General features: G+C 45.1%; 1 protein-coding gene across 3 annotated transcripts in view; it reads right to left on the reverse strand.

Moving 5' to 3' along the window:
- LOC134633832 (adenosine kinase-like) overlaps window positions 1-27132 on the reverse strand; it is a 138576-nt gene that overhangs the window by 104387 nt on the left and 7057 nt on the right. For all 3 annotated transcript variants that reach the window (XM_063482920.1, XM_063482919.1, XM_063482918.1), the window contains one exon: window positions 15706-15784. In XM_063482920.1, the coding sequence (XP_063338990.1) occupies window positions 15706-15784 (79 nt within the window). The remainder of the gene's footprint in view (window positions 1-15705; window positions 15785-27132) is intronic.

Below are 27132 nucleotides of genomic sequence, written 5' to 3' on the forward strand. Positions count from 1 at the left end.
TTTCAAGCAAACAGACTATTGTAATAATCACTTCTTCTTTTTTTTTTTAAATCGTCCCCCGCACCCAGTTCTAGTAGACTTAAAACAAACTAGCTTTACCAGGCAGTGTTTGCACAATAGTCTTTAGCTTTTCATCTTTCTCCTGTTTGTGCAGAAGCATCTAACTTTACTGCATGAATCTTTTACCAGCTTGCCATCTGGGAGATGGGAAGGGTTCCATCAGGTAGGGCATTTGTTGGCATATAGGCCCGGGTTAACAACAATCATGACTGCAGTTGTTAACGAGCAGGGTGCAGGTGGAAACTGTACTGCTGAAAGACCACAGAGAAGCTGAAAGAGCAGAGAGTTGATGTGAAAGAAGAAGGTGCGAGGGATAAGGTAAGATGAAAGCAGATTATGCGCTGTGGTGAGGAAAGAAGGTGAAGAAGAGCTAAACAGCTTTTAGTTGGATTAACTTCACCCTCTGCTCTTTCTCCTCTCAACCAACTGATCGCGGCAGATAGCTTAAGGTTATGTATATAACCCCGGTTCTCTGAGTAGCATGAGTGAGTGTCTCACTACGGGAACGCCTCCTGCGTGACCTCATCAGAAGCTCAAATACCATTACGCCAGCCTTTACAGGCTGGCTAGGTGACGCCCATGTCAGGAGGGGCTAGTGCCTCCCTATATAATAGCCTGACATAGCGTCAGATGTCATTCAAAACAAGCCCACCTCTTCCTCGCTTCCATAGCAAGGAGGGCGGTCTGGTGAGACACTCACTCATGCTACTCAGAGAACCGGGGTTATATACATAACCTTAAGTTCTCTTTCATAGCATTCGTTTCGTGTCTCACTACGGGAGAAATACTGACTCCCGGATTGCCAGACATGCCTGTTAAGAAGACAACTGTCCCCAACAGCACCTCACAGGTGAGAAGCCCCCACCTGGGAAGAACCTGCACTGAGGACTGAATGCGCTAGGTTAGGCGCCGTCACATCTAACCTGTAAAACCTAGCAAATGTGTGAGGTGAGGTCCAGCATGCAGCCGCACACACCTCCTGAATCGAAACTCCCCTAAAGAGAGCCCATGAGGTTGCCAGACCTCTAGTGGAATGCGCACGTAAGCCAGCAGGGGGCTGAAGGCCCCTGCTAGTATAGGCCAGGGCAATCGCTCCCACTATCCAATGGGAGAGGCGCTGTTTAGACACCGGCTTTCCCATATGTGGTTTAGCCCAGGACACGAACAGCTGGTCACTTTGTCTGACACTCTGGGTTCGGTCCATGTAAATGCGCAGAGCACGGACTGGACACAAGGTATGCAGCCGCTGTTGCTCCTCTGAGGAGAAAGGCGGTGGGCAAAAAGCCGGCAGTTCTATAGGGGAACATGTGCCGACCACCTTCGGGACGAAGGCAGGGTTGAGCCGCATACTGACCCTCGTATTATCCGAGGAGAACTGAATGCATGACTGATGCACTGAGAGAGCGTGGATCTCTCCCACACGTTTAGCAGAAGCTAAGGCAATTAATAGAGCCGTCTTCAAGGACAGAAATTTTAACTCAACCTGTTCCAGGGGTTCAAATGGGCAACAGGAGAGCGCAGCCAATACTGTGGGAAGGTCCCACGATGGAGCCAACGGCCTAGATGTAGGCAATTTACGCCGTGCACCCTTCATGAAACGGCATATTAAGGGATGCTGGCCAACAGTCCTCCCCTCAAAACCAATATGGCAGGCCGAAATCGCCGCCAAATACACCTTAATGGTGGAGAAGGCTTTACCCTTATCAATCAGGGCCTGAAGAAATGACAGAATCACAGCCACAGAGCACTGAAAAGGGATGGTCTGTGATTCTACACACCAGCTTTCAAACAGACGCCACTTGTGCTCATATAGCGTCCTAGTGGACGATGCTCTAGAACACTGAATAGTATCGATAACACTATGAGGGAGCCCCACTGTGTTCAGGTTAAACCACTCACGGGCCAAGCCCATAGAGCTAGCCTCTCTGGGTGGGGGTGGAATATTTCCCCCTGTGCCTGAGACAGGAGGTCTCTGCGTAGTGGTAACGGCCAAGGTGGGCCGCACAGCTGCTGAAAAATCTCCGCCAGCCAGTGCTTCCCTGGCCAGTGCGGGGCTATCAGGATCATATAGTGACTTCTCTCCCTCACTCTGGCCAGAGTTGGAGAAATGAGGGCCACTGGGGGAAAAGCATAGAGAAGGGTTCTCGGCCACTCGTGAGCCAGAGCATCCACCCCGAGTGGAGCTCTCTGATCGTGCAGCGAGTAAAATAGGGGACACTGAGCATTCTCCCTGGATGCATAAACGTCCACGGTCGCCTGGCCGAATTGCAGCCAGGTCTGCTTCACCACTTCTGGGTGAAGCTTCCAGTCCCCATACAGCGGGTTGCCCCTGGAGAGAAGATCTGCTCCAAAGTTCAAGATCCCCGGCACGTGAGTCGCTCTCAGTGACAGCAGGTGGACACTGCTCCAGACTATCAGTCTGTGTGCCAGTGTGTGTAACTTGGGGGACCCCAGACCCCCCTGTCTGTTGATGTAGGCCACAACGGTGGAATTGTCCGACCTCACTAAAACATGATGACCCTTCAGCCAAGGGAGAAAGTGTTTTAGCGACAGGTGAACTGCCAGCAGTTCCAGACAGTTTATGTGGGTGGAGCGCATGTGAGGGCCCCATTCCCCATTCACTGTCCTGCCTTCGTGGGTGGCCCCCCAGCCCGAAAGAGAGGCATCCGTGGAAATCACCTTCCTGGCTGAAACTGCCCCCATGGCGACGCCCTGAGACAAGAAACCTGGCCTCTTCCATTCGCGGAGAGCGAGTGAACAGTCTGCGGAGACTCTCACGCGACGGTGGCCGTCTCGGTGAGGGTCCAGTCCCCGCGAGCCCACCCAGCGCTGAAAGCCTCTCATGTGCAGGCGTCCCAGTGTTATCGCCACTAGAGAGGAAGCCATCAGACCAAGCAGCCTCTGGCACTGTTTGAGGGTCACTGTGTTGCCCCTGCGAAACAGTGCTAGGGAAGACCGTATGACTGCCGTTCTCTCCGGGGACAGAAAAGCCCTCACCCGGAGGGAGTCTAGGCTGAGCCCTATGAAAGTAATGCATTGAGTTGGCGTCAATGTGCTCTTCTCCACGTTTATCTGGAAACCCAAACTCTCCAAATGGTGTATGAGAGCGTTTGTGTGACAAGTCGCCCCCTGGTGGGTTGGGGCTGCCACCAGCCAGTCGTCGATGTATGTGGCCACCCGAATGCCCTTTTTCCTGAGCGGGGCCACTGCTGCCTCGGTGCACTTCACAAACACCCTCGGGCTCAGTGAAAGACCAAAAGGCAGGACTACAAACTCGTATGCTATCCCCTGGAAAGCAAATCTCAGATACTTCCGGTGTGGGGGATATATGGGGATGTGGAAATAAGCCTCCCGCAGGTCGATTGATGTGAACCAGTCGCCCGCTCGTACAAACCGTAGCAGCGAGGCGTGCGTCAACATCCTGAACTTGTATGTCCTTAAATGCCGGTTCAGGGCACGGAGATCCAGGATGGCTCTCATCCCCCTCCCCCCTTTCTTTGGCACGAGGAAATACCTTGAATAAAATCCGCTGTGCATTTCCTCGGGAGGGACAACTCTTATAGCTCCTTTCTCTCTCAAGGTGGAAATTTCCTCCAGGAGAAAACTGGCAGACTCGCCCAGAGCACGAGAGTAAACGATTTCTTTGAAATGTGGCGGAGCGACATTGAATTGCAGTCTGTAGCCCCTCTCCAATGTCCTCAGCACCCATGCCGACTGAGTGCAGGTGGCCCAGCTCTCCATGTGGAGAGACAGAGGGCTCACTGGCCACTCCACCGAAGATGGCGTTTTGGCGCCCTCTTGTGGTCGCTGCGCTAAACACACGCCATTTCGGTGTCCCGCCACCCCTGTCACAGGCGAGCGAGGTGACGGGCTCATCTGCATCATCACAGCCGGGAAAACGCGAGTCTCCACGGGCTGCGTTATGGCAGACGTTGCTCCGTTTCTTTGCATGTCTGATTTTTTCATGTGTTTTGCAACACTCGACAGCGCCCTCGGCAAACTGCCTGGATGCGCGTGTCGGGGCTTTTTTAATACAGAATGCACGAAAGAAGTGCTTGCGAAACAACACTGTGAACTCTGGCTCTCTTTCCCTCTGGCGGGTCCGGTGACAGGAACGCCGGCCCGGGTCAGGCACTCTGTGTGGGACATGTCCCGTTGAACTGGCTCTGGAACGGAGCTGGGAGGCGGCAGGGCGGCCCATGAAGGGGGGAAACTGGGTTCGCTCCCGCCTGGAGGAGAGGCTGTCAGGCCGGCCGCTTCTTCCTCCTCACGATCGCGGCAGCGGGGGGAGGAGGTGGGACCGCTTGAGGTCTGGCCTGGGGAGACTGTTTCCGGGCCCATGGATTCTTAGGGGCCCCGGCAGCCTGGGGGGCTGCCTGCGTCTTAGGCACTTTGGGAATCCTGAAAGCGGGGACCGGGCGAGACGTTGCCTGCGCGAATGACTGGCGCGGTGCCGCTGGAGTGACGTGCTGGGTCCTCCTCGGCAGGCAGAGTTTCAGAGCCTCATCATCTCTCTTTTTCTCCTCACATCTCTTCTGCATGGATGTAACAGCCGCACCGAAGAGACCTTGAGGGACGACAGGGGTGTCGAGGAGGTCCTCTTTCTCCTTAGTCGTCAGGTTGGTGAGCCCGAGCCAGCGTGCTCGCTCCTGAAGAACCATGAGGCCCATGGCTCTCCCAGTAGCCTGTATGGCTACCTTGTGGAGGCGGAGGACGTGGTCAGTTATAACGCAGATTTCTTCCCACACTGTGGTATCTGGTTTAGTCGTCATGTCCTCTTCCAGCTCAGCTTGATAAGCCATTAGCATAGAGGAGGCGTTGTGGGCTCTCACTGACAGAGCCGCTGCCTTGTAGCACTTATCTGTAAGGCTAGACTGGAAGCGGTCTGCTTTGGAGGGGAGAGATGGAGCCGATGAGGACAGAGACGTCTTCGGGTGAAGATGGCTCGCTACCAACGGCTCCACTTGTGGCATCTGGCGGAGGCCGATAGACTCCATCCCCTCACAATCCAGCAGGGAGCTCCCCACGATGGGGTGTTTCTCGCTGTAAGGTTTTGCTTTCCACGTCATCGCTATCTCATCGAGTAGCTCCGGGAAAACAGGCAACAGATGCTTCCCCGTCTTTTTCGCCTTAGGCAATTTCTTACCGTCAAAACGAGATTTCACAACCTCCGTTTGTACGGCGGGCCACGGGATGTTGAGCCTGGCAGCTGCGCGCTTGCACATGTCCTGCATGTCGAGATCCAGGGGAGACGGCGGTGTCGGTTTTTCAACCTCGCCGGTAGCCGAGGGCTTTGCAGCCCAGCCGCTGCTAGCCAAGGAGGTGGAATCTTCCTCCTCGTCGTCAGACAGCAGGAGCTCCGAGTCAGCCGACTCATCTCCGTCCTCGTTGGCATCTCCTCCCCAGATGACTCCAGCATCAGGGAAAAGCTCACGATCTCCGTGTGCCTCCAGCGACGGGAAAGCGGTCGCGATGGGCTGGGGGTCTGCCTCTGCCCAGCTCGGCCCTGGCGTTGCGGCCAAATCATCGGGCATCTCAGTATCTCCTTGCGCCGCAGCAGCTTCACACAGCAAAGGGTCGCCGCCCGACAGGTTAGCCTGGCGAGCTAGCCTGCGGCGGAGTAGCTTGCGTGGGAAAGCCGCGCAGTGGATACAGTCTTGTGCGGGTGTCAAGGCGGCCTGAGCGTGGGATAAACCCAGGCACGCCGCACACACGGGGTGTGTATCCCAGGCAGAAATTTTCTTGCCGCAGGGACAGAGTTTTGCAACTTCGTTGGCAGCCGTAGCCATGGTTAGCTAGAGGGTTGCGCACGTTAGCGAGACTGACACCGAGTGCGGAGAATATTGCTATTCTTCGCTAACGTGGGGTGAAAAGTGTTGCTACTTTTCTACAGGTATTGCTACCCAATGTGTAAAAAGACCGCTAGCGTTGAGGGGTATTGCTACCTGATGGTAAAGCTAGGGGTATCTTTATTAGCAAAGTGTTGCTACTTCGCTTTCGGAAAATATTGCTACTTCCCTGGGTGAAAGTATTGCTACTTGGCACCAGCACTAGTAACAGAGCAGTATTGCTACTGCTTGTATGCTAGTGGACAACTGAAAAGCTGGGAACAAAGCGCCCGGCGACCGAGTTGTTCACTCGAATCTGTGGACAGTTTAGCTTTAGCACCCAATCGCACAGTTGTCTACAGGCTTCTGTGAGAAGCGAGAAGAGGTTTTTAAATGACATCTGACGCTATGTCAGGCTATTATATAGGGAGGCACTAGCCCCTCCTGACATGGGCGTCACCTAGCCAGCCTGTAAAGGCTGGCGTAATGGTATTTGAGCTTCTGATGAGGTCACGCAGGAGGCGTTCCCGTAGTGAGACACGAAACGAATGCTATGAAAGAGAACTTCTGGTTCTGCCACAGGTTACTTCCTGTTAAAAGTTTTTTATTCCTACTGTTGCCAAGTGCTTGCTCATAGGGTCCTGATTACTGAGGTTTTTTTCTAATATTGTAGGGTCTTTACCTCATATAAAGTGCATGAGCCGACTGTTGCTATGAATTGACGCTGTAGAAATTGAATGGACTTGAACTGAATTGATTTGGGTAGAAACAATCCTTACCAACATGGATAAAAACATAATAAAATATATTTTAACACAACCACTAGTCCCATCAACTATTTTTATATAATTTAATGAATATTTAAATATTGAAAAATCATGACCTTCACTATTCAATGTAAGGATTTTTTTTAATTATATCCTTAATATTGTGAGTAGTAATTTCAAATTGTTCAGCTGAATTATTGGAAACCTGAAAATATTACTGTACTGCCACTATTTCATAAAAGACTGCAGCCCAAATGAATGAAGTCAAGAGTTTTTTAATGTTGAACTGAAAATTAGGAACATTATTTAAAATCTGATGTTGAATACATTCGGTACATAAATAGGGACAGACTGAAAATATTAATACTGCAGTACTAGCCAGCCATGAGAACAAACAGGATTCTTTGGTGTGCATGAGAATACAACTCAAGTTTTGGCTACTCAAGACAGAAAACGAAGCACATTAGCCTAATAAGCCTCGATGAGTGAAAAATACAGGCACATTTCTTCAGGATTTGTTTAAAAGCTCAAGATAGAATAGAACTGGCGTATTTCACAGCAGATCTAAGCACAGCTCACTCAGGAAACCTGAATGTCTTCAGTGAGTCAAATAGTTAAGTTGAGCCGGTGCTGCCATAAACCCGGTGGGAGAGCTTGGAATAATCTAGGCGATGTTAATGATGCAATTTATATGTGAGGGGACCGGTGTTTGGCAGGCTCTTTCCGTCTGAGCGGGCTGCACAACCCAGCGAGCTCCCAACACCCCCTGCTAGATGGAGGGGGTGGAGTAGCAGGAGGATGTCAGAGCCCATGTGAAAAGAGGGAGCGAGCGAAGCACTGATAAGAGCCATTACTATTAGTGTCTGTCTGTCACCTGCTGTGCGTCATCCAGCCTTCCCTCTCTCCACATGCGCCCCCATCCCCATCGCTCCATCCCCATCCGTTTTCCTGAGGCACATCACTTCAAATTTGCACTCACCTACACATTTTCCATCCTGTCAAAGATATACTCAGTTGGCTTGAAAACTGAGCTGAGCTGCACTCTGAAAACTACTCTGAGCTTTGTTTCAAAACAGTTGTGAATTAGTGAAGGTGCAGACAGCTGCCAGCATTTATTCGATAAACAAAATAGCTTCAGATGAGTAACTGAACTGGCACAAGAGGACGCGATATTCTAGACATATCGTTTCTCGGTTTTTACCAAGCCAACACAAAGCCTAATTTGGTATTTCATTTATTACTTGGCACAATTCTACAGCTCCTTAAACTTATGAACTCGGGAGAAATGAACAGTAATTGCAGGCTGTTCTTTATTTTCTTAAAACCTTTTTAACCAAAATATTTAAAGCTGTTTTTCTCAGTTGCTACGCAACACTTCAACCGCAAGAGTGGGAGCATGCTGAGAATGTGCCAAATAAATACTACTGCCACAGACATTCTGTGGGGAAATATGAGAGAGGGGCATCGTTCAATAATCACATGAAAATGCAGAACAGTTGTGTAAAATGCACAATCATCCTTTCATTCATCACTTACTTGACCTTTGTCAACATATAATTCAAACAATAGGTTGTTTAATGAACCACTGTTTACAATCTGAACGGCTTTGCCTTTCCGCAGCCATCTGAGAACACTTTTTTTTTTCTCTCATTGTCTGCGTATCAAACCTACAAGTGGCTGCTTTTAACTGCAGAATACAGCAAGGTGGCAGGCGTGCCGAGTGTCCTGTGCAAAATATCGTTCTGTAATTTGACGCGAGCATGCTGCCAGATATGTAGACTACTGTCTGTTTCACAAGTCCTTTCAGATTTTGCTCAGAGCTCGCCTGGAGCCTGGGCAACTGTACAACAGCCAAGCAAAAAGCAAGCAAGCCAATGGTGCAGCCTTTCTTCCTGAGCCTGGAACCAAGGACTTAAAGCAAGGACACGTTATGCAAGATATCACATTCAATTCCACTGCCAGCCTCTGAGGCCAGATGATACACATTGAGTGCGTCTGTCTCTCGAGCCCTCAATGTTAATCAACACTCTTTCCAATGCATACTTATGAGTTACAATCTACTCCCCACGTCTTCCCTTTGGCAGCTTAAATTAAGTCGCAAATTTGACGGCAAATTAACTTCAATGGGGACGGTAATATGTCACCTATATGGCAATCTGTGCCGTTCCTTGCCGGGGCATCGGGATCTCCGGTATCTAAACGCAAAATTAAATCCAGCAAATTATTTTCGTGTGAAAGTCAAATCTGAGGAAACACGAGAAAGAAGGCAGGATGCGGCAGGGCAATCAGCTGTGAAATCCTTCTGACGACGAAGGCTTGCATAATCGCTCAGTCAACCTTTATTATTGTGATCACAGAGTTTGAGATTTAATGCATGCTGGTATTAGCTGTGACATACAGTCACAATACAGCCGAGGTGGGAGGAACATGTGCTCAGACAGTGTGTATACGTGCATGTGTGCACGTAAAGGGGAGGTGAATGTGGAACCAACAGAGATCTCCTCACTTCATCATTGAGTAAATGGCACCGCAGACATGAGCTGCGACTTCACAGCTGCCTCATGGCGGGTGACATTGAAGCCTACGCATGAACACATCGCTCATCAAAGCGAATGAGGCGTTCTTCGCTTCCGCTGCTTGTGCCGAGGAAAACAATGGCAGCCTGCCCCCCCGCGCACACACACACACTCAAGTGCACACTTGCACACCTGGAATGTCTGCAATGAGTGGAGATGGGAATAAAAAACGGAAGAAAAAAAATCCATTTGGTTTCATGCATCTCTCTCAAGAAGCTTAACAGACTGTGACCTTTCAGTGCTTTGTACTAGGAAAGAAACGACAAGACCCCGGTGCCATAAAACGGCTCAGAACAGGGGCTAACAGTGGTTTTGCAATTAACCTGTCTTAAAACAAACAAGAGGGGTTTTTTTGCTTTAACAACAGGCACATACTTGAGAGGACTGATTTCTGTGGCTAGAAACTCAAAGGCCCACCAGGGTTTAGGTTTTAATCGGCTATTAGCATGCTCATTTTGGCACAGCTGCACTCAGATCTATGCAACTACAAGCTCAATGCGATCAGAAAGCAAAACACACACACACACACACACAAAAAGTGGAAGCTTTTATGTAGATCCCAGAATGAGCCACGATTAAATGTCACAAAAGCCCTCCAGGTCTTTTCACAAAGAAGCAAAGAATATTTGTTTCAATACTGACCATTAAGTGCAGGAAGAATAAGTGAGGACAGACAGCAACAGCTAAAAATTACAAATGCCCCCTTTTAGCATACATCCTTCTAAAAGTTTACTCAAATAGTTTGAGCACAAAAGCCCCTCTCTTTTTCCTTAACTGTCCTCTTTTCTCTAAGTGGTACCAGACGTAGGTATTTCTTCATTTAGCCCATTCAAATGGAGGCAAGTCGCTATTCTTTATTTATTTAACAAAACGAGCTGTAAAAGCCAAACATTAGGTCATGGAATACTTTCACCCTGAGAAATAAGTCACTGCGTTCAATGAGACATCAAACCCGGTTTAAGTATTCTCCTGCAAAATATGAGCTGGTGAGGACCTTTCACAAAGTCAAGTAGTGCTGTGGGATTTTTCTGCTTTTTAAATACAACTTTCAACTGTGTGGTGCACATGCGTTTCCAATTAAGAGCCTCAGAGCCAACAACCGAGGCTGGGCCCCATTCACCTCTTCCACAATTGACCAAGTCCGAGGAAATGTTAAACAGGCATCATAAGCATGACAAGGAGAGCAGATTTTTCAAAAGCCTTTACTTTCTAAACAGTAATTAAGACATCACGGTGAATTGATGATGTAGGCTGAAAAGCATCCAATGCCAATCTAAATAAAGAAAAGAGAACATACTTAATCATAACTTTTAGCGACATTTTCAAAGCAAGGCCCCTTAGAAGAACCAATTTGTCCGTTTGGTGAATAGGTACACAGCCTGCTTACAGTGCACAGAAACACAATGTGTCAAAAGTGCTGATTTGTGAGGATCATAATGAGAATGCACGGTTTACACGAGGCACTTAGAGTAGGATCTACTTCCCTGGCAGCAGCAATAACTCCCCGCGAGCCTGTCTCTGCTCAGACTTCAATCTCTGGGCCCCAAAGAGCTGTTGGAGGACTTTGATGTTCTGTCTAAATGAACTGACTGTGCTGCTTGATACAGCCCTCCAGTCAACTGAGTCCCCCCCCCCCCCCCCACCAATTCTGTCACCTGTGATAAACACCATGCATGCTTGGCGTCACCAAATTCTGCCCCACATGCACAGAAAGGCCACAGTTCCCCCTCCTTCAACTCAGTAAATAACTGAAAAAAATATGATTGTTGTTTCCTGCCGTGCCCTATCTGAGCAGAAAGCCTTTGATGTGTGAGGCTGTGTGTAAAGCAGGCAACGCTGGGCTGGTTTTTGTTACCTTACACCTCTGCAACATCCAGTAGGTAAGCCTTTATGTTGGATGCCCCTTCAGGGCATGGTGTTTGTTAGAGCCTGGGCAAAGGCAACAACCTCCAACCCACTTCTATCATTGCATTTTTTCAGGAGAATCAGAGCCAAAGAGCGCTGCGTACAAGCTTGCAACTTCGCTGGCTTGATCCAAACAAGATCCAAGGCTTATTGGGGAGCACTGGTGCACAGCTAGGGAAGCACAAATGCGCTGCTATATCTACTTTGGGGCTTGTATGATTTGAATATGAATATAGTGAGTAGTAAGTAGTGTCAAAGACAGCACTGAGTACAAGCCACTGATGACTAGCAAACACTGCAATGAATGATTTCAATCAAGGAGTAGGGTGCAGATGGTGGTTAGTGGAAAACAATACTTTATCCGTCTAAGCTTCAGCTTGGTCAATTCTCATTTGACTAAATCCAATTACCATTGATTCTGCATCTTCTTAAAGCCGAGGTTTAGGTTTTCCTTGATAGTGCAGAAACCTTAGCTTGGATGAAGCGGCAGTATTTAACCTATTACAGCCTCCGATGAAGCGTCTGGGTTTTGGAGGGAAGTACGAGTTCTGCTGGCGAAGGCATTGATCCTCCCACACCCTGGGTTTTCCCAGCGTGTGTAGCAATTCCCGTGCAAAGCCTCTGAACACTACTCTCTCTCCTCCAGCGGCGGTGATGCTCCTGAGCAAACCTGCCCTGGATCGAGCATCTCATTTAGTCACTGGGCCCCTTTGATGTGGATTCAGTGCTGCAGTGCATATCATTCGTGTTTGAAGGTTCAGCATCCACAATACAGCCGGGTTTGAAGTTTCACATATTGCAGGTGCTACAATGTGATAATCTGGGAGCTGGTTATGCATTATACATTTTTCATAAAAGAACACCATCACCTGAAAGTGAAATGTGGAAAAGTCAGCGCTTCAAGGTATATATTGACAGAGACTGTTTCTGAGACTTCTGGGTGTGGGACGAAAACACTCTTGTTATCTTGAGCATTTCAGAATCAGCACTACATCTTCCCTCTGAAGGGGGTAAATATCCAAATAAACAGAGTAGAATACCATTTGACTAGGACCTGCCATGCCATTATGAAGCCAATTTAGATGACGAAACGCTTCTCACGGGGCACAGAGGCCATGACGGCTCTTTCTCCAGTCTGGGCCCACACTAAAAATCTCCATCTAAATTCAAAAGGGGCATTTATTTCTTGGGGCAGTTTTTTCAGTGTCTTCTTACATAAAACATGAAAAATCAATGACAACCTTTATGCGACAAAATATCTATAAGCGACATTTTGTTTTCTTGTGCACTTACAATATCACAACAACATTTAAACTTAAGAGAAGTTTGTAATCTTATTATATTACATGACATTTCTGTCTGTGTGTTTGTTTCTTTGTCTGCAAACTCCTCCTAGACCATCAATAGCTAATCAACAAAACTTGGCACACAAGTACATCTTAGGCCCTTGAAGGTTTTTATTTATATAAGATATTATGACGTTGTCATGTTGCCTAGCAACGTGATGGCAGTGGGCTAAAATCACCAGTTTTTCTCAACTATCTACCCATAACACCTTAAAAAGCACTGTGTCATTTTTATTTCATGACATTAACATCTAACTTATATCCACAAAAAATGAATTATGCATGATATATTATGACACTGTCATGTTGCCCGGCAACCATGTAGCAACAGGCTGATATGACCTGTTTTTAGCCTTTAACCACCTACAACAGCTTATGAAAGGATGCTATCATTTTAATTTCACCACAGTAGCATCTCATTATATACACCAAACAAACATGTAGGAACAGGCTAAAAAGACATATTTTTTAGCATTTTTTAGCTTATAAACATTATTTACTTACTACTATCTACTTACTGTTTGCCAATAGCACAAACGTGCCAAACAATACTATTTCCTGGGCATGTACTAGTTTATTAAATATACTAATGGTTTTGATTGCAGTCACCTTTTAAAATACATCTTATCTGTTTCACATATTCCTGCAACACTACTACATTTAGAACAACAATCTAGTGCTAAGTTAGCAGTGAATATTATGTTAGCTTATGTCACTTGTGGCCAGTTAATTAGAATTAATGTGAGTATATGTGACTAAAGAGTAAAATGAACAATGAATTTAAAATAGTTGCTTTGAATCTTTTGCTACTGGAGACTGATTCCAAGTATTTTCAGCCACCAACTGGTCCTCCAGACATTTAGTGTACAACACCCTCAACCTCTGCACGCCCACTTTTCATTCAAAGCGACTGCACAGGTCGCCCAATGGGGGCCAACCTATCTGTAATCCTGGTCTAACTCTCACTCACAGAGACAGATGCCAACATGTTATAAAAAAAAAAAACCTGGGGAATTTCTATGCATCTGAAACTATTTCAACGTTTTAAAGTTCTTGCTGGACCCTGAATGTCAGTTTATGTGAAGTTTTGGTTAGCCAAATTTGTGATTTTTTTTTTTTAACCAATTTGTACATAATTGCCAACTTGACACCATTCAATCTCAAACTGGTAGCAGATTGACTCCCTTTTATTACCATTTTGAGGCACCAAAGTTGCTTTTAAGATGGCAACTGACTGTGGGTGGTCTTGCAGACCTGTTCATTATCTTCAAAGTGACCTATTCAAAGGCAGCAAGACTGCAAGTTCAGTTCACATGGACTGTGCCGCAGGCTCCAACAGCTGTTGTCCGTAGTGTGACTGTAGCACTCTCTCTGAATGTGATTCGTGTCATACCTGTAGATTTTCTCCAGTAATGGAACTCCAATGGTCCCACACCCACTTCACACCGTCAAAATCCTCCTAGAAACAAAGCTTGCTGGTCGTCAGCCATCTTGGCAGTTATTTCAGGCTACACAAAGCATAAGCTGCTTTCCCACGCAGGTTATACTAAATCCCAGTACATTCATTAATGGCTCAATCCAGAGTTTGGATATGATCAACTTTTTGGGCTTAATCCACCAGAGCACAAAACAAATTAACCAAACAGACTTGTTAATTCATGTTGTGAATAAAGTAAGCCAAAATTTAAAAATACTGGCAACTGCCAGTGCCCTCAGCCTCCATTTAGATACACCTATGGTATCAATTTCAAAATTTTACGTCCCCTCGTTCTTGAGTTAACGGATTCAGGAGAGATTCTGAAAACTTGACCTCCAACCTGTGACCTTGAGGTCAAGTTCACTGTTGTTCAGCTGAGGGGTAAAAAAAAAGCACACATACCTATGATTTTACTACAATAATAACCAGATGTACCCACCCTGAAAAGTAATTGAAACGGTTGAAAACCAAAACTGTGCATGTTTCAAACCAGCAACACGACTTGCTCACATGTCATTGGCTCTTTGAGGGGAGGGTTAAGAGGACCACCATCCTTGATTTCACCGAATTCTTCCACAGATTTTGAGTCACATCTCCGTTGACATTATCTACAAGTCGTTGTTTCTAAATCGAGAAACCCTTTAGAAGCCCAAATTACACTGTGAATCTACAGATTAAGCTCGAGCATTTTGCAGTGATTGTTTTCCAACATCTAACCGACTCAAGCAGAAAAGCGACTCCGCCAATTATATAAAATCTAACTGCATCAAACAAACAAGATTTAAAAGGCAGGGAGTTGTTGCCCAAAGAATAAAATCAATTTGACAGTTAATGTTAATGCAAGTGACTGAGGTTTATGCAAACGTGTCTGATCTTGATAATTAAAGAGTGTTTGTATGGAGGTGCACAGCTCGGCGTCTCATTTTTAAAGGATGTTTACTGTCTCCAAAGCATGGAGATGGTGGCAGCCTGAGGGCCTGCCTGCTTTCTTTTCCCTTGCTCTGTATCTATCTTGCGCTAAATACACACAAAAACACACACAGGCGCACATATACACGCACACGTGTACAAATACAAAGTCTACACACTGTACTGACACATACAAACAAAACCCACACACAAGAAAGACTCTACGCTTCCACAGACATCAGCCTCTCAATTAGCTTCTGCACTCATTTCTCCTCCTTGGAAGAGAATTATTTTTCAGCTGGATGCTTTTTCTTTGTTTATTGTGAACAGACCAAAGCCTTATCAGCAGCTAATCACTGGATGTCAAATTCAGTGACTTGCAGCAGTCACATGAAAAAAAAAAAAAAAGCATTCAGTGAATAATCTTCTAAAAGTTCAGATTGCCATTTTAGATTTGGACAATCACCAATTTCTTTTAGATGCTCAAATCTGTCTTAACAGCCAGAGAGAGGATCAGCATTTGTTTGATATAATTTGTTGTGACATGTTAATTGCGTCTACTTGTAATTCTCTCTAATTGATGTTTGATATGTCTCAGGAAATTAGGCCAACCAGATAACACTGCAAATATTATTAATCCTTCCCGCCTTTCTCTTTTCGTGGCAGGTTTGATGAATTCAAAACAGCTAAAAAGCTAAAACAGTAATGTGTCATCGTGCTGTGCAGCTATGCTCTGTATTCCCAGGGCTGCCAGGCAGACAAATCTAAGGTTACAAGCATACCACCGTATATTCAAAACACATTCGGGCACATGGCAGGCGGCCAGAGAAGACTAACCTGAGCAATTTTGACTGAGTTCTGGGTAGAACCACCGGCATGGTACTCAACTTTGTTCCTCTTGACAATTTCTTCAAACCTGAAACAAACAAAATAAAAGAAATGCTTCATAAGACACTGTTTAAGAACAATTACAGACTGACTGTGGCAATGCCAAGCGCGGGGGAAAAGAGAAGGTTTATAGAGGTAATGAAGGAGGACATGCAGAGAATGCAAGGGACATGGTGAGATGGGTACAAATGCAGAGTGGATCAAAACTTTCTGGAGTTTGTATGTCAAATGCAACTTAGCCCGTTTAACATGCCAGCCTCAAGCATTAAATTTCTCATGATAACGTCACCTAATCTTGTGGTTTCCCTAAAGCCTACAGAATTTTCCCATTTCCTCTTTCTACCCATTGTCTGGTTTAAAGGCCGGCAAAGTTGCTGTTTCGATTCAGCCGCACTGCTCCCATCAACCTTATTTCCAGCCGCTGTGGCTATAAAGCTGTACTCAGCTTCAGAGCAAAAATATTTTCCGAGCCCTAATGTCCTCCACACTAATTTCGCAGCCAACTGTTGAAAATAATAGAGCATTTAGCAGCTAAAACGTCAAACATTTCTTCGAGGGACTGATGAAGACCATAAGAAGGCTGAAAGGAAAAGATTATTAGACCTGCATTCATGGCGAAAAGAACTGTGCTTCCAGCTTAATGCTAATGCCGCTCCATGTCGGAGCACTTAAAACCATCGTGCTGACATCCGACCCCAGGAAGAACAAAAAACTGTTATCTTACTATAAAACATAAAAGCTCTGTCTGTCTGTGTGTGTCTCTTTTTGCAAACTCCTGCAAAACCATCAGGAGTCGAGCACCCAAACGTAGCACACAGGTACATCTTGGCCCCCTGGTGGTTCTCATCTATATCAGATATTATGATGTTATCACTGTTGCCTAGAAACCGCCCAGCAACGTCCTAAAATGACCCGTTATTAGCATTTCTGCACCTACAGCACCTTATGAAAGCATCCAGTTGTTTTCATTTCACAACAATAGCATCTCATTATAGCCATAAAAGTTGAAATACATATGCTTAACAACCAAACGGCAACAGGTTAAAATGAGCAGTTCTTAGCGTATAAACCAATTCCACCAGCCCTATAAAGTGATTAAGTATATTAGTTTGCCAACAGAAATAATGAAAAAGGAGCAGCACATGAGAAGCATAATTTATGAAGTTTTTAACAACATATTTCATGCATAGCTGTGACATGTATACAACTGTACGTGCGGTACATTGTGCAGACAGTACTGTAAAGTGTGAGGCACTCTTCTGGTTAAACTACATGATGACACCATTTCTACATCAGCCCAAGCATCTGTTTATACATCATTTTCTGTATTTAAAAATAATTTTGGACAACATACATAACAATAAATCTGCAATAAGCTGGGTTCTGCTTATAATATTGGCTAACCAGTTATCACTCAGACTGTTGCTATGATGATAATGTTAACATTAGGATAACTAAAGGAGCAGCACTGTGCAAGTGCTGCATATTCAAAGTTTGTCTTTTCAGAATAAAACTAATCAAACAGCTTTATGCTTCACATGCGCAACCTCAATGGGCACTTCTTGAAAAAAAATAATGGTTTTAGCTTTTTATTTTACCTTTAAATTAAACATTTTAACTGCATTATGTACCTGTTCTCTGAATTTAATCAGTTAGCAATCTCTCAATATATCTGAAGAGCACTTCAGATGAACTCAGGCACTGCATGTGTTTAGTTAAAATGATCTCACACTGGATGCTCTCTGACTTTGTTAATTAAATAGTACCAAACAAAAGATGCTCTTATCTTTTTCAGACACATATTTCAAGTGTTTATCTGTCAGTTTAGCTATATATTTCAAACATTTATGTGGTCTGATCTATAGAGAGCATGCTCACTTTACCTAGAGGGCACTCGTGAGATGGAATAAGAACAATCAAAATAATTATTTATACTTGCCTCTAGCTAAAAAAGCCCAAATGTCATTTAAATTTTCACAAACACATGTGTCAAAAATAAAATGAACCAATGCCAATGTCCGCTCCTTTTTTAACCCGCTAATGCAGTAATGCTGGTCGGTGAGAAATTTACAACAGGACATGCACACTTTGCGGCAAATTCCAAACTAAAACCAAAGTTTGGAGGTTAATCAAAACACAAAGTTACATGTGCACATATCCAGCAGCTGCCTGTGGGTTTTGAAGGTGAGCACTATCATGTGGCTGCTGCTGGAAAGTCTCTACTGATGCTTGTTATAAGCAAGACCTACAAACAGAGAGTCCTGTAAAGTGTCTTGTGGTTGTGTAACACTCCTAACACTTCCTAATAGAATTATCTTGATCATTTAAACAGAAAACACAAGTAAAGTTCACAGGATCGCTTTTTTAGATCGCCATTTTAAATACTGCATTTGTTACTTTTGACTCAGTATTCCAAATATTTGTGCTAGACCTTTTGTTAACTTACTCAGCATAGCCTGTAAGGATATATTTTCCAATCGCCTAGTTAAGTCGCAACATTTTTCTTCCCTTTTCCAGCAGTAAAGAAGTTGTGTTTCGCAGTACGTAAACCCAGAAACACAACAGACTAAAAGTGGGATACATTTACGCCATTCTTTAACCGTGACATTCCAGGTGCAAGTTGTTTATATAAACTGCTTACAGGGAAAAGAGGGGGGGAGAAAAAAATCAAAGCTGGATTTTGTTAAATGGGATACTTTACCACAAATGTTGCTGGAGTCGAAAATCTGCAGTTGGGAGTCTAAAATGTCAGCTTGATAAAAGCAAAAGAGAGAAACATTGTTCACACATGGTTGTATTTAGCCTTACAGTATTATAGCAAGATGAGCAGTGAGCAAAAGTTATTTCTAAGGAACTTGAACTGCTTCCTCAAAGAGATGCACAAAATAAAAGCAGCTATTCATCTTCAACTTGGCAGAGATAGGCGACTGCACGTATTTCATATTTCATAGGTGATGCTTTCAGAGCAATTAGAAAAACACGTTTTATTATTTTCCCATGTATAAAAACCCGATACCCAGATAAGTCGTTTGGCGAGAGACCGCATCTGATTAAACGTTTGATGTTTGTGAACCGCACAGCAAAGTTTAGAAATGACTGTAACAGACTAAACAGAAATGAGTCGAGAAAGCAGACATTACATCGGGGAATACGGAGTAAACAATTGCTGTGTTTTCAAACATAAACCAAAGGAACACCCCAGGGTAATACTGAAGGCAGTTCTATCATTTTTGTATTTTCCCCATCATACTGCCATTTCAAACATCAATAGCTGCGATGCTCAGGCGTAACATGATGCAAAGCCAGGCTACGCTGCGAGATAGAGCCCTTTATCTTGGAAGCTGAGAACATGAATAATGTTGTGTTCTGCACATTGTTTGCGCCATTAGCCTCCTAGAGATGGGGGGGCTGGATATATAAACATATCCGCCATGCTATGGTAACTGGCCTAACTAAGGTGAAGATGCACCTTGGCCTTTTTCTAAATCAGCCACATTGAATTATATGTGCGTTACTGCTTTAAATTCATAATAAAATGCTCAGTTGTAATCCCAAGGGGACACTGGTACTCTGCGCTACAGAGATCCAGTGCATTTTATGGGGTTGGTCAACGGTTGTATGTTTTAAATTGTAGCCCTGATCATAAAAATATGTCATGTCTACTGTGTATACTTGCCACAGACAGCACTGATCTGAATGCAAAGTGCATCATGGCTTACCAACATGTGCCAGCCAGAGGTGTTCAATACTTCAACACAACCTGGTTTAACTAGGCATGGCCGAATTTTGAGCGGGTGTGAAAGTAACCTTAACTGCTTCAAAGAAAGTCTACATATCATGTCTCAAGGCGAGAGGTCCACCCAGGGCAGAATGTTCCTAATAAAGAAAAAAAAACTTTCCATGTAAGTGGAAAATATGCTAACCGGGGGAAAAAAAATCCTTCCTGAGACACCTGTTATGACTCCTTGACAAAAGAAGAATTTGAGCACTGTGGGTGTTTATAACATGAAGGCAGCCGAGGGACTCCAGAACCCATTTCAAATAGACACACAGCTTCTGAGGATTTCAGTGCTTTTTTTTTTCCCCTTACTAGAAGTATTTGCTCCACCTTTCAGTGCAGACAGCATGGGGCCCTGCTCTTGGACGCCTCGAAAATCCCATCCGAAAAGGAGCAGCTGCCTCGAGACCTTTACACCCTCAAACATCATGTGATCCCATAGTAGTGACACCGTAAACGGCCCCCTTGGCCATTTAGAGAGAGAAAATCCCTTCCCATCTACTGCAGTCTAAGCTCACTCAGTGATGGGAGGGAGCAGAGGGAGAAAAAAAAAAAGAAAAAAGAAATTGTTTTGAACAAAATGTCCTCAGCCAGTAACCTCGGCTTTTAAAACCTACTGGTGTCGCTCGGCGTAAGAGCAATCCCAGCTATGCCATGTATTCCACTAATGTATGGTCAGCATGTGTTATATAACATGTTTTACAAGAGGCTGCCGGTGGCACTTTGGTTAAACGCCACTCTTAACTAAAAGCCAACGTTTTTCAATTTCATACCTTCCAATTTGAGACTAATAGCAGCACTTATTTATTCAGCTTAAATGAAATCATATTCAAATTAGAAGAATTAAGCCGCTGAATACAATATTTGTATTCAGAGGATATCGGAGTCCAAGAGTCCCCCCTCGACAACTAATACCTCCAGATCTCTCCGGCTTAACGCGTTCAAACTGTTGAGGCAGATCACACAAGTCAGGAACATTGTGTTGTTTACATTCCTGAGGATGGAGCCCCCACTGTTGTTTCCCATCAAGGGAAATATGAGAGCTTCCAAAGTACTTTGAGAGTTCTCTAACCCGAGTGACTCATGAGCTCCTCTCTCACCTCCCCAAAAAACAAGCCAAGTAGATTATTTACATGAGGCAATAATTCAAGATTTGCTCCTCTAAGTCTCTTACACAGAGGGCAAGGCGAGCCCATTTACCCAATCCCTCTTCATTCGCCTTTGATGTTAGCCTATCTCGATAAGACCGGATGAGTGCCCTAAAATCCCCGTCGAGTGATTTCACAGGAAGAACAAGTCTCTGTTAATCAATGGCTAGATTGGATCTGGATTCTCGGGAGTGGTCCGCCTGAAAGTCCTCCCGAGTGTTTGAGTGCACACCGGGGTAATTCATCGCTAATGATCACCGCGGCACCTTCTCTCCTACACGCCGTTCGTCCTCGTTTAATTGCCTCGTTCACGTTTAAACAGCTTACAAATCACAAGGACAGGCAGGGAAACATGATCAAACGGCCCCTATCGCTAATCAGGGGAGGGCAAAGGAAGAAGTGAGCGGACTGGGGCTTCTTTGCTGGCTCTCCTTGGGGATTAGGCAGGAGGAGGGTTGTACAGGAACAGTAAATTATCTCTGCTTCAAGTATAGCAGGCAGGTATATTTAAACAGGCAGATCCATCTTCTCTCTATCTGACAGAAGCAGAGAGGGGCCAATGCAGCTAAAAGGCTTTGGTAATCCCAGTTTCAACACGGGCATCTGGAGTGGAGACAGGTTCCACCATTGATTAGATTCCCCAATCAGTGTGTGTGCATCCCACACCAGCCTTCCTTGGTAGTCTGGAGGCAGTACGAGGCCTGATGCACAGTAATTGTTTCCATAGGTCAGGCGGAGGAAAAACAGCTCGGGGACATGATGAAAGGGAGATGGAAAGGGTGAGGAATATTGTTGTTTTTCCCCCCCAATTAAATTGTTTGTCAAACCCTTCACAAAGGGTTACGCAGTTTATCTGTTTAAAATCAATACGCTCGTCTCAGTGTGAAAGCTTGTCCCGACACAAGACAGGCCCATTAATTATTCTGTTCTGTGTGCTATCGCTGGGCTGCTCAAGGTTGAGCCTTATCTTTTCTTATTTCAAATCAATAATTATCTTCTACCATGCTCGCGCTCCCTCTCAGAAATAGATGTGCTTTTCATTCAATGCCTGTAGAGTCTCTCTCTCTCACTCCCTCTCTGTGTAGCAACCGGTGAGGAACGCAGAATGAATAGGACATTCTTATCAGAGGAACATTAGGGCAGGATGGGAATAGATGGCGAAGAATGAGGCATATAAAAGTACTGAACACAAATGAGTCATGATTCAAACAGCCGCAGAGGCCTTGTTCCCATCCTCTGACATCTTCTAATAGACTACAGTAAGGGATGAATGTTGATTTGTACAAAAGCATTAAAGTATCGGCATCGCTCGGGTATCTCAATCCACTGGGGCAAATCCCTTTTTAGCTAAGAAAACCTTCCTCGAGTACCTCGGTGCAAAAGAAAGAAAGAAAAAAAAGTGCCACATCTTCTCTGCAGTGACACTTTTTGCATCACAGACTGGATACACAATTAATGACTGCACAATTACATGGTCATAATGGGTGAGTAATTGCATTAGAATGCAGAAACAACAACTGTGCGTCCCTTTAATAATGGGCCAATCCAGCTTCAGCAGCAGCAGCAGCCCATTTGTTGGCATTAGCTGAGGACTGCTGTTTGTACTTAATTAGGCTGCGCTCAAGGATTAGGCGGTGGGGGCAAAATCTGGTCATGGAGTATGAGTTCATATTATTTCCTCTAAAATGTCACAGGTTTTTGGCTTCGCGCTGCAGAGGGTGGCGTTGTTTGTCACACTGTACTGCGTGGATGTGGGAAAGGGAGTGTGAGAGTGTGTGTGAGGAAATGAAAGGGAGAGAGAGAGAAAGAGGGACACACTGAGGGAGAGAGGAGTGGGAAGAGGGAGTGTGTAAGCAAGGATGGGGCTTCTGGTGCTCTCTTGAGGATTGAGATTTGAAGCCGGAGCACAAAGCCTTTGAGACATTCCCCTTATCTTGGAGGTTGATACCAGGATCTCAGTGATTCAGAGCGCTCCGTGTGAATAATTCCACCAACACCCCCTACTGCGGGGACCATATGGCCCAGTGTGAACTTTAAACACACGGGGAGTGCTGCTGCTGCTCACCAGTCAGGCCTCCCATCTCTACCCCCGCACAGGCTAGGTGTAGAGAAATGATCGGCACAGATAGTGCACTAACTACCCTTCATGTTAAAAAAAAAAGGGCTGCTGCCATCAGTGGCTTTTTCCTGTGTGGCTGCTGGGGGATCAAAGATGACTAAAAATAGCCCTGAGCATGCTTTTCTGAACTGAACATGCTGTATGTACTGGCTGAGACGCCCACATTTTAATTATAAAACGCTCTTTAAAAGCGGGGAGTTGGAGGGAGACGAGGTGAGGAGGGGGTAGCAGCGCCCACATGCACAGAGATGTAGATTGTGTTTGTTACGCCCCCTTTGACTTGTGATGTTTCCTTCTGGCACCACCTGCTGGCAGTGGCCATCAACAAGCGAGAGAGAGAGTGGAAGAGAGGAATTCAAAGCTCCAACGAGGACAAGCCTTAATTGTGATTGCATCAGCCATCTCTCATAATGCAGCATGTATGCTTTTAAACGCAGAGAAATCAAGCGGCTGCACAGCACGCTGACAAATTTCATCACACAAAAAGCACCAACACGGGAACAAGGAGACCCTGCGCTGGTTTTCCCCCCCCCCTTTCTTTCCAGTATTTGAAAAGTTTTCCTCTTTTATAATTCACAAGGTCTACATTCGCATTTCTTACAGCTGAGTACGGCTGTGGCGAGCACGTCAGATTCACGCAAGCGTCCCAAATCGCCAGATTCACGGTTATCAATAAAACATCAAGAGCAGCGCGCCTGGTCGCTGAACGTGTTTCTGATGTCTCAATTACGGGTTGAGTGCCATTAATCTCTGCTCTCTCGCTTTGGCTCAGAGGTCGGCTGATGGATGCAGGCCCGTGACCTTTGTCCTCGGCAGCGGGGGGGAGCCGGACGTGCTGACCCGGTAGCTGCCAGCAGAGGTGAGTTTAAGTACTGTAGTACAGCACTCAGCGTTACCAGACAAGGGAGCTGGGAAATAAAAGGATTGGTGGGTGGGTGGGGGGTGGGGGGGGGTGTAATGTGTCTACACACTCAGTCAAGCATGAGTACATCCAGTGAAGTGGCACCATGGTAAGCACATGCAGCTCCTGCACACATGCATGTGAGCAGACACAAACACACACACACAAACACACACCAAGCAGGAGTGTCTGTCCTTATGACACCACAAGGATAGCTCCACTGGGGAAGGGAGGGGGGGTTGTCTAGCACTCACGATTCACTTCATTATATATTAAAAACATAAAAAATAGAAAGAGAGGAGTAGAGTCAAGTGTGTTTACAGAGCAGAATCTATCACACACACGAACCCGGGAGCCGAAGTGTTTAGCATGTACTCAGCGAGAGAGGCCTTTGTTGTTTTTTCCCCCAGTAAGCAGATTGAGCTGCATGGCAGCAGCAGGGGTGTGTAAGATGTACACAGACAGCAGGGTGTGTTAGTGGAGAGGCACCTCCACTGATCTCCTGTGTCGTGTGATGATGTGTGTGTGATGTGTGTCTCAATCCAGCGCTGATCCCCCTGAGTCAGCCCTGTCAGTGATATGAGCCTCCCACCCTCCTCCTTCCTCCCCCCCACCCTCCCCTATCCTTCGCCATCCGGAATGCTAATAACAGCCAGCCACTAACACTGCAGCCCTGAATTATTCATGCAGCAGAGGGTCACACGGCATAATGAGGAGTTTACTCTCATTCTGGATGCGATTGTGATGCTGCTAATCTGCATTTAGCACAGAGAAACAGAGAAAAGGAGGGAGAAGGGGTAGGTGGTGGTGGCGGTGGGGTGGGGTGGGTGGGTGGGGAGAGAGGATAGGATGAGCACTGATGAACTTAATTGCTGTGAGCAAACAACTACTGAAAAGAGTCACGCCATCATCCAGAGATGAGAAAGTAAACAATTAATTATCATTGGACAGAGGGAGTCATAAAACAAATGTTTGAACAGCACTAATATTCAGGAGCCAGCTGATTCCCCCCCACCGCCACCACCACCACCCCCCCTCTGAGGTGACAATACTCTCACAGTAAAAAATGACACGCTCATTTGATACACTAATAATTATTAGCGCTAATATGATTCACTTAACACTCCCAAGAGGGTTTGGGTAGATATTATATTATGAAATGCTGCATGTCCCACATTATAATCTCCTGCAGAAAGAGGCGTGTTTTCATTATGTTGACATGTTGTTTCCTATGGAGACTTCTTTTTTAGGGGGGTAGAAACAGCAGGTTACTGTTGCCCCCTGCTGGTCATATAGGGTGCATGCCCCATATTCTGCAAAGTAATAACATATTAAAAAGAATTTTGCTGCCAAGAAATAGGTGACAAGGTTAAAATATAAATATTCACCACGTGCTAATAAGACGAATACTGCAAATGATCAGAATCAAATATTTTAAAAAAGCAAACACTACAAAGCAAAATTAGACATGACCTAAGTAAAGAACACAACTTTATTTTGAATTTAGTAATATTTGGGTTCATCTGATCACAACACAAAGTCAAACCCCAAATCTTGGCACATGACAAGAAGCCTTTAAAAATCCTGCAGGAATCAAACTCATATTTGAATCCACACGATGGCAGCAGCAGCTGCAAAAAGTCAGAGGGAACTACAGTTACGACAGTTACCCACTGAAACTCTGAATTTAACATGTCTAAGCAGGCAGAGAGGAAGTGTCACGCAGCTCTTTGGTTAGTTGGTTTCCTCTCATACCTCAATTTCAAAACAACCAAAGGCTTCGCCTGAAAAACCAGCATCTCCTGAAAGCAGGCCCTCTCAACTGCAGCTCACTAACCACAAAAAAATATAAAAAGATATAATATTTTATATTTATAATATATAAGAAAATATAATGTGAACAAGCAGTACAGACTGTATATTACTGCATTTACTCCAGCCTGACAGACTGACCACCACACTGTAAAACCAGGAATAAAATGCAGGTACCGGCAGAACTCGCAGCTGCTTTATGAGGAGGGGAGACTGATGCTGTCACTCATACAAGATTATAGCACTGCTTAAGATTGCATCATGTACAAATTAAATACAGGTATATTATAGTTTGAGGGCTTTTGATGCATTACAAAGGAGAAAGAAAGGATGCAGCAGTTGGCAAAGGTGAAAAGAAAAGAAGCATTATGAAACAACAGAAAGGCCACGCCCAGCAGTGAACCGGTGCTTGTGGTTAAATGGAATGTAGCAGGAAGTTTGGGTTGTTTTTCAGTATGGCAGATTTCCCCACCAACCCCCACCCAAATCAGAGCAGCAAATAATGATTGTTTTCATTCAAATTCCTGCATCTCTCGATTATTTTTTCAGTTAAGTTGATCAAAATTTTGTTGCAAAAAACATTAAATATCTTAAAATGTCAGAAGGTTAAGTGCTAGATGGAGTTGAGGTCTTGCAATTTTCAAAATAACAGTCTAAGAACAAAAACGTGTTTAATTTACTGTGACAGAAAACAAAAGAAAACAGCAAAAGTCAGTGAATTTTGGTGCCTAATCCATTACTGAATCACTAAGAATACACGGCTGAATCTTGTTACACCAAAAATAAGTCCCCAGCCAGTACTAACATGGATGTAGATAGTTTCTACTGTCCAGCAGGCAATTTCTCAGCAACAACAGGATTATATGGGCTCTGCTGTGACTAGATAATTGAATTCAGGCATGGCCACAGCGCACTGCATCCAATGATCTCTCTCCCACCAGGGTGATGGGGGGAAAAAATGAATCGTGTTACACTCTGTAGATTCGGTAGCGCAACAATGGTGTTAGTTGACTGGACTTGTAAGTCTACTGAGGCCTTTTTAGTAATGAAGTCATTTGTCACAACACTTCAGCGGACTTCTTCTTCTTCTTCCATAAGCCAATGACTTTGCATGTGACTTCTTAGCAACCAAACCAAACCTCAAGCAAAGCAGCATTAATAGGTACACTGTGGCACATGCTGCAGCATCGAAAGTTAACGTTCAGTATGATAAAAATACTGCATGCTTACTCAGATATGCATTGACTGACATGATGACGGGCACGCTGGTGTCTATAGCATTGAGGGGACGTGCATTGAAATGCATTGTGTTGGGAATTAACCAGCAAAGCTGCATGTTAATCCTGCCCTGACCTTGTGCAGAATGTGTAGAGAACAGTGTCTGTGGGGCTAAAGATAACACCGCTGCCTTTGTGCTGAAGGAGAACAACACTGCTGATGATGCTGCTTTGTGCCGCTGCTCCTGCCCAAGGTCACATGTGTCCTTTTGTCAAGTAACAAGACCCGACAAGGTAGCCTATTGTAAAGTACAGATGATCAGATGTACTGATCTGTCTTTAAACTCTAACTGCATCGTTATGGTGCTTCATAGTTTTATAATGCCTTCACAGATTTACTG

This window comes from Pelmatolapia mariae, linkage group LG8, assembly GCF_036321145.2.
Source record: "Pelmatolapia mariae isolate MD_Pm_ZW linkage group LG8, Pm_UMD_F_2, whole genome shotgun sequence".
NCBI lineage: Eukaryota > Metazoa > Chordata > Actinopteri > Cichliformes > Cichlidae > Pelmatolapia > Pelmatolapia mariae.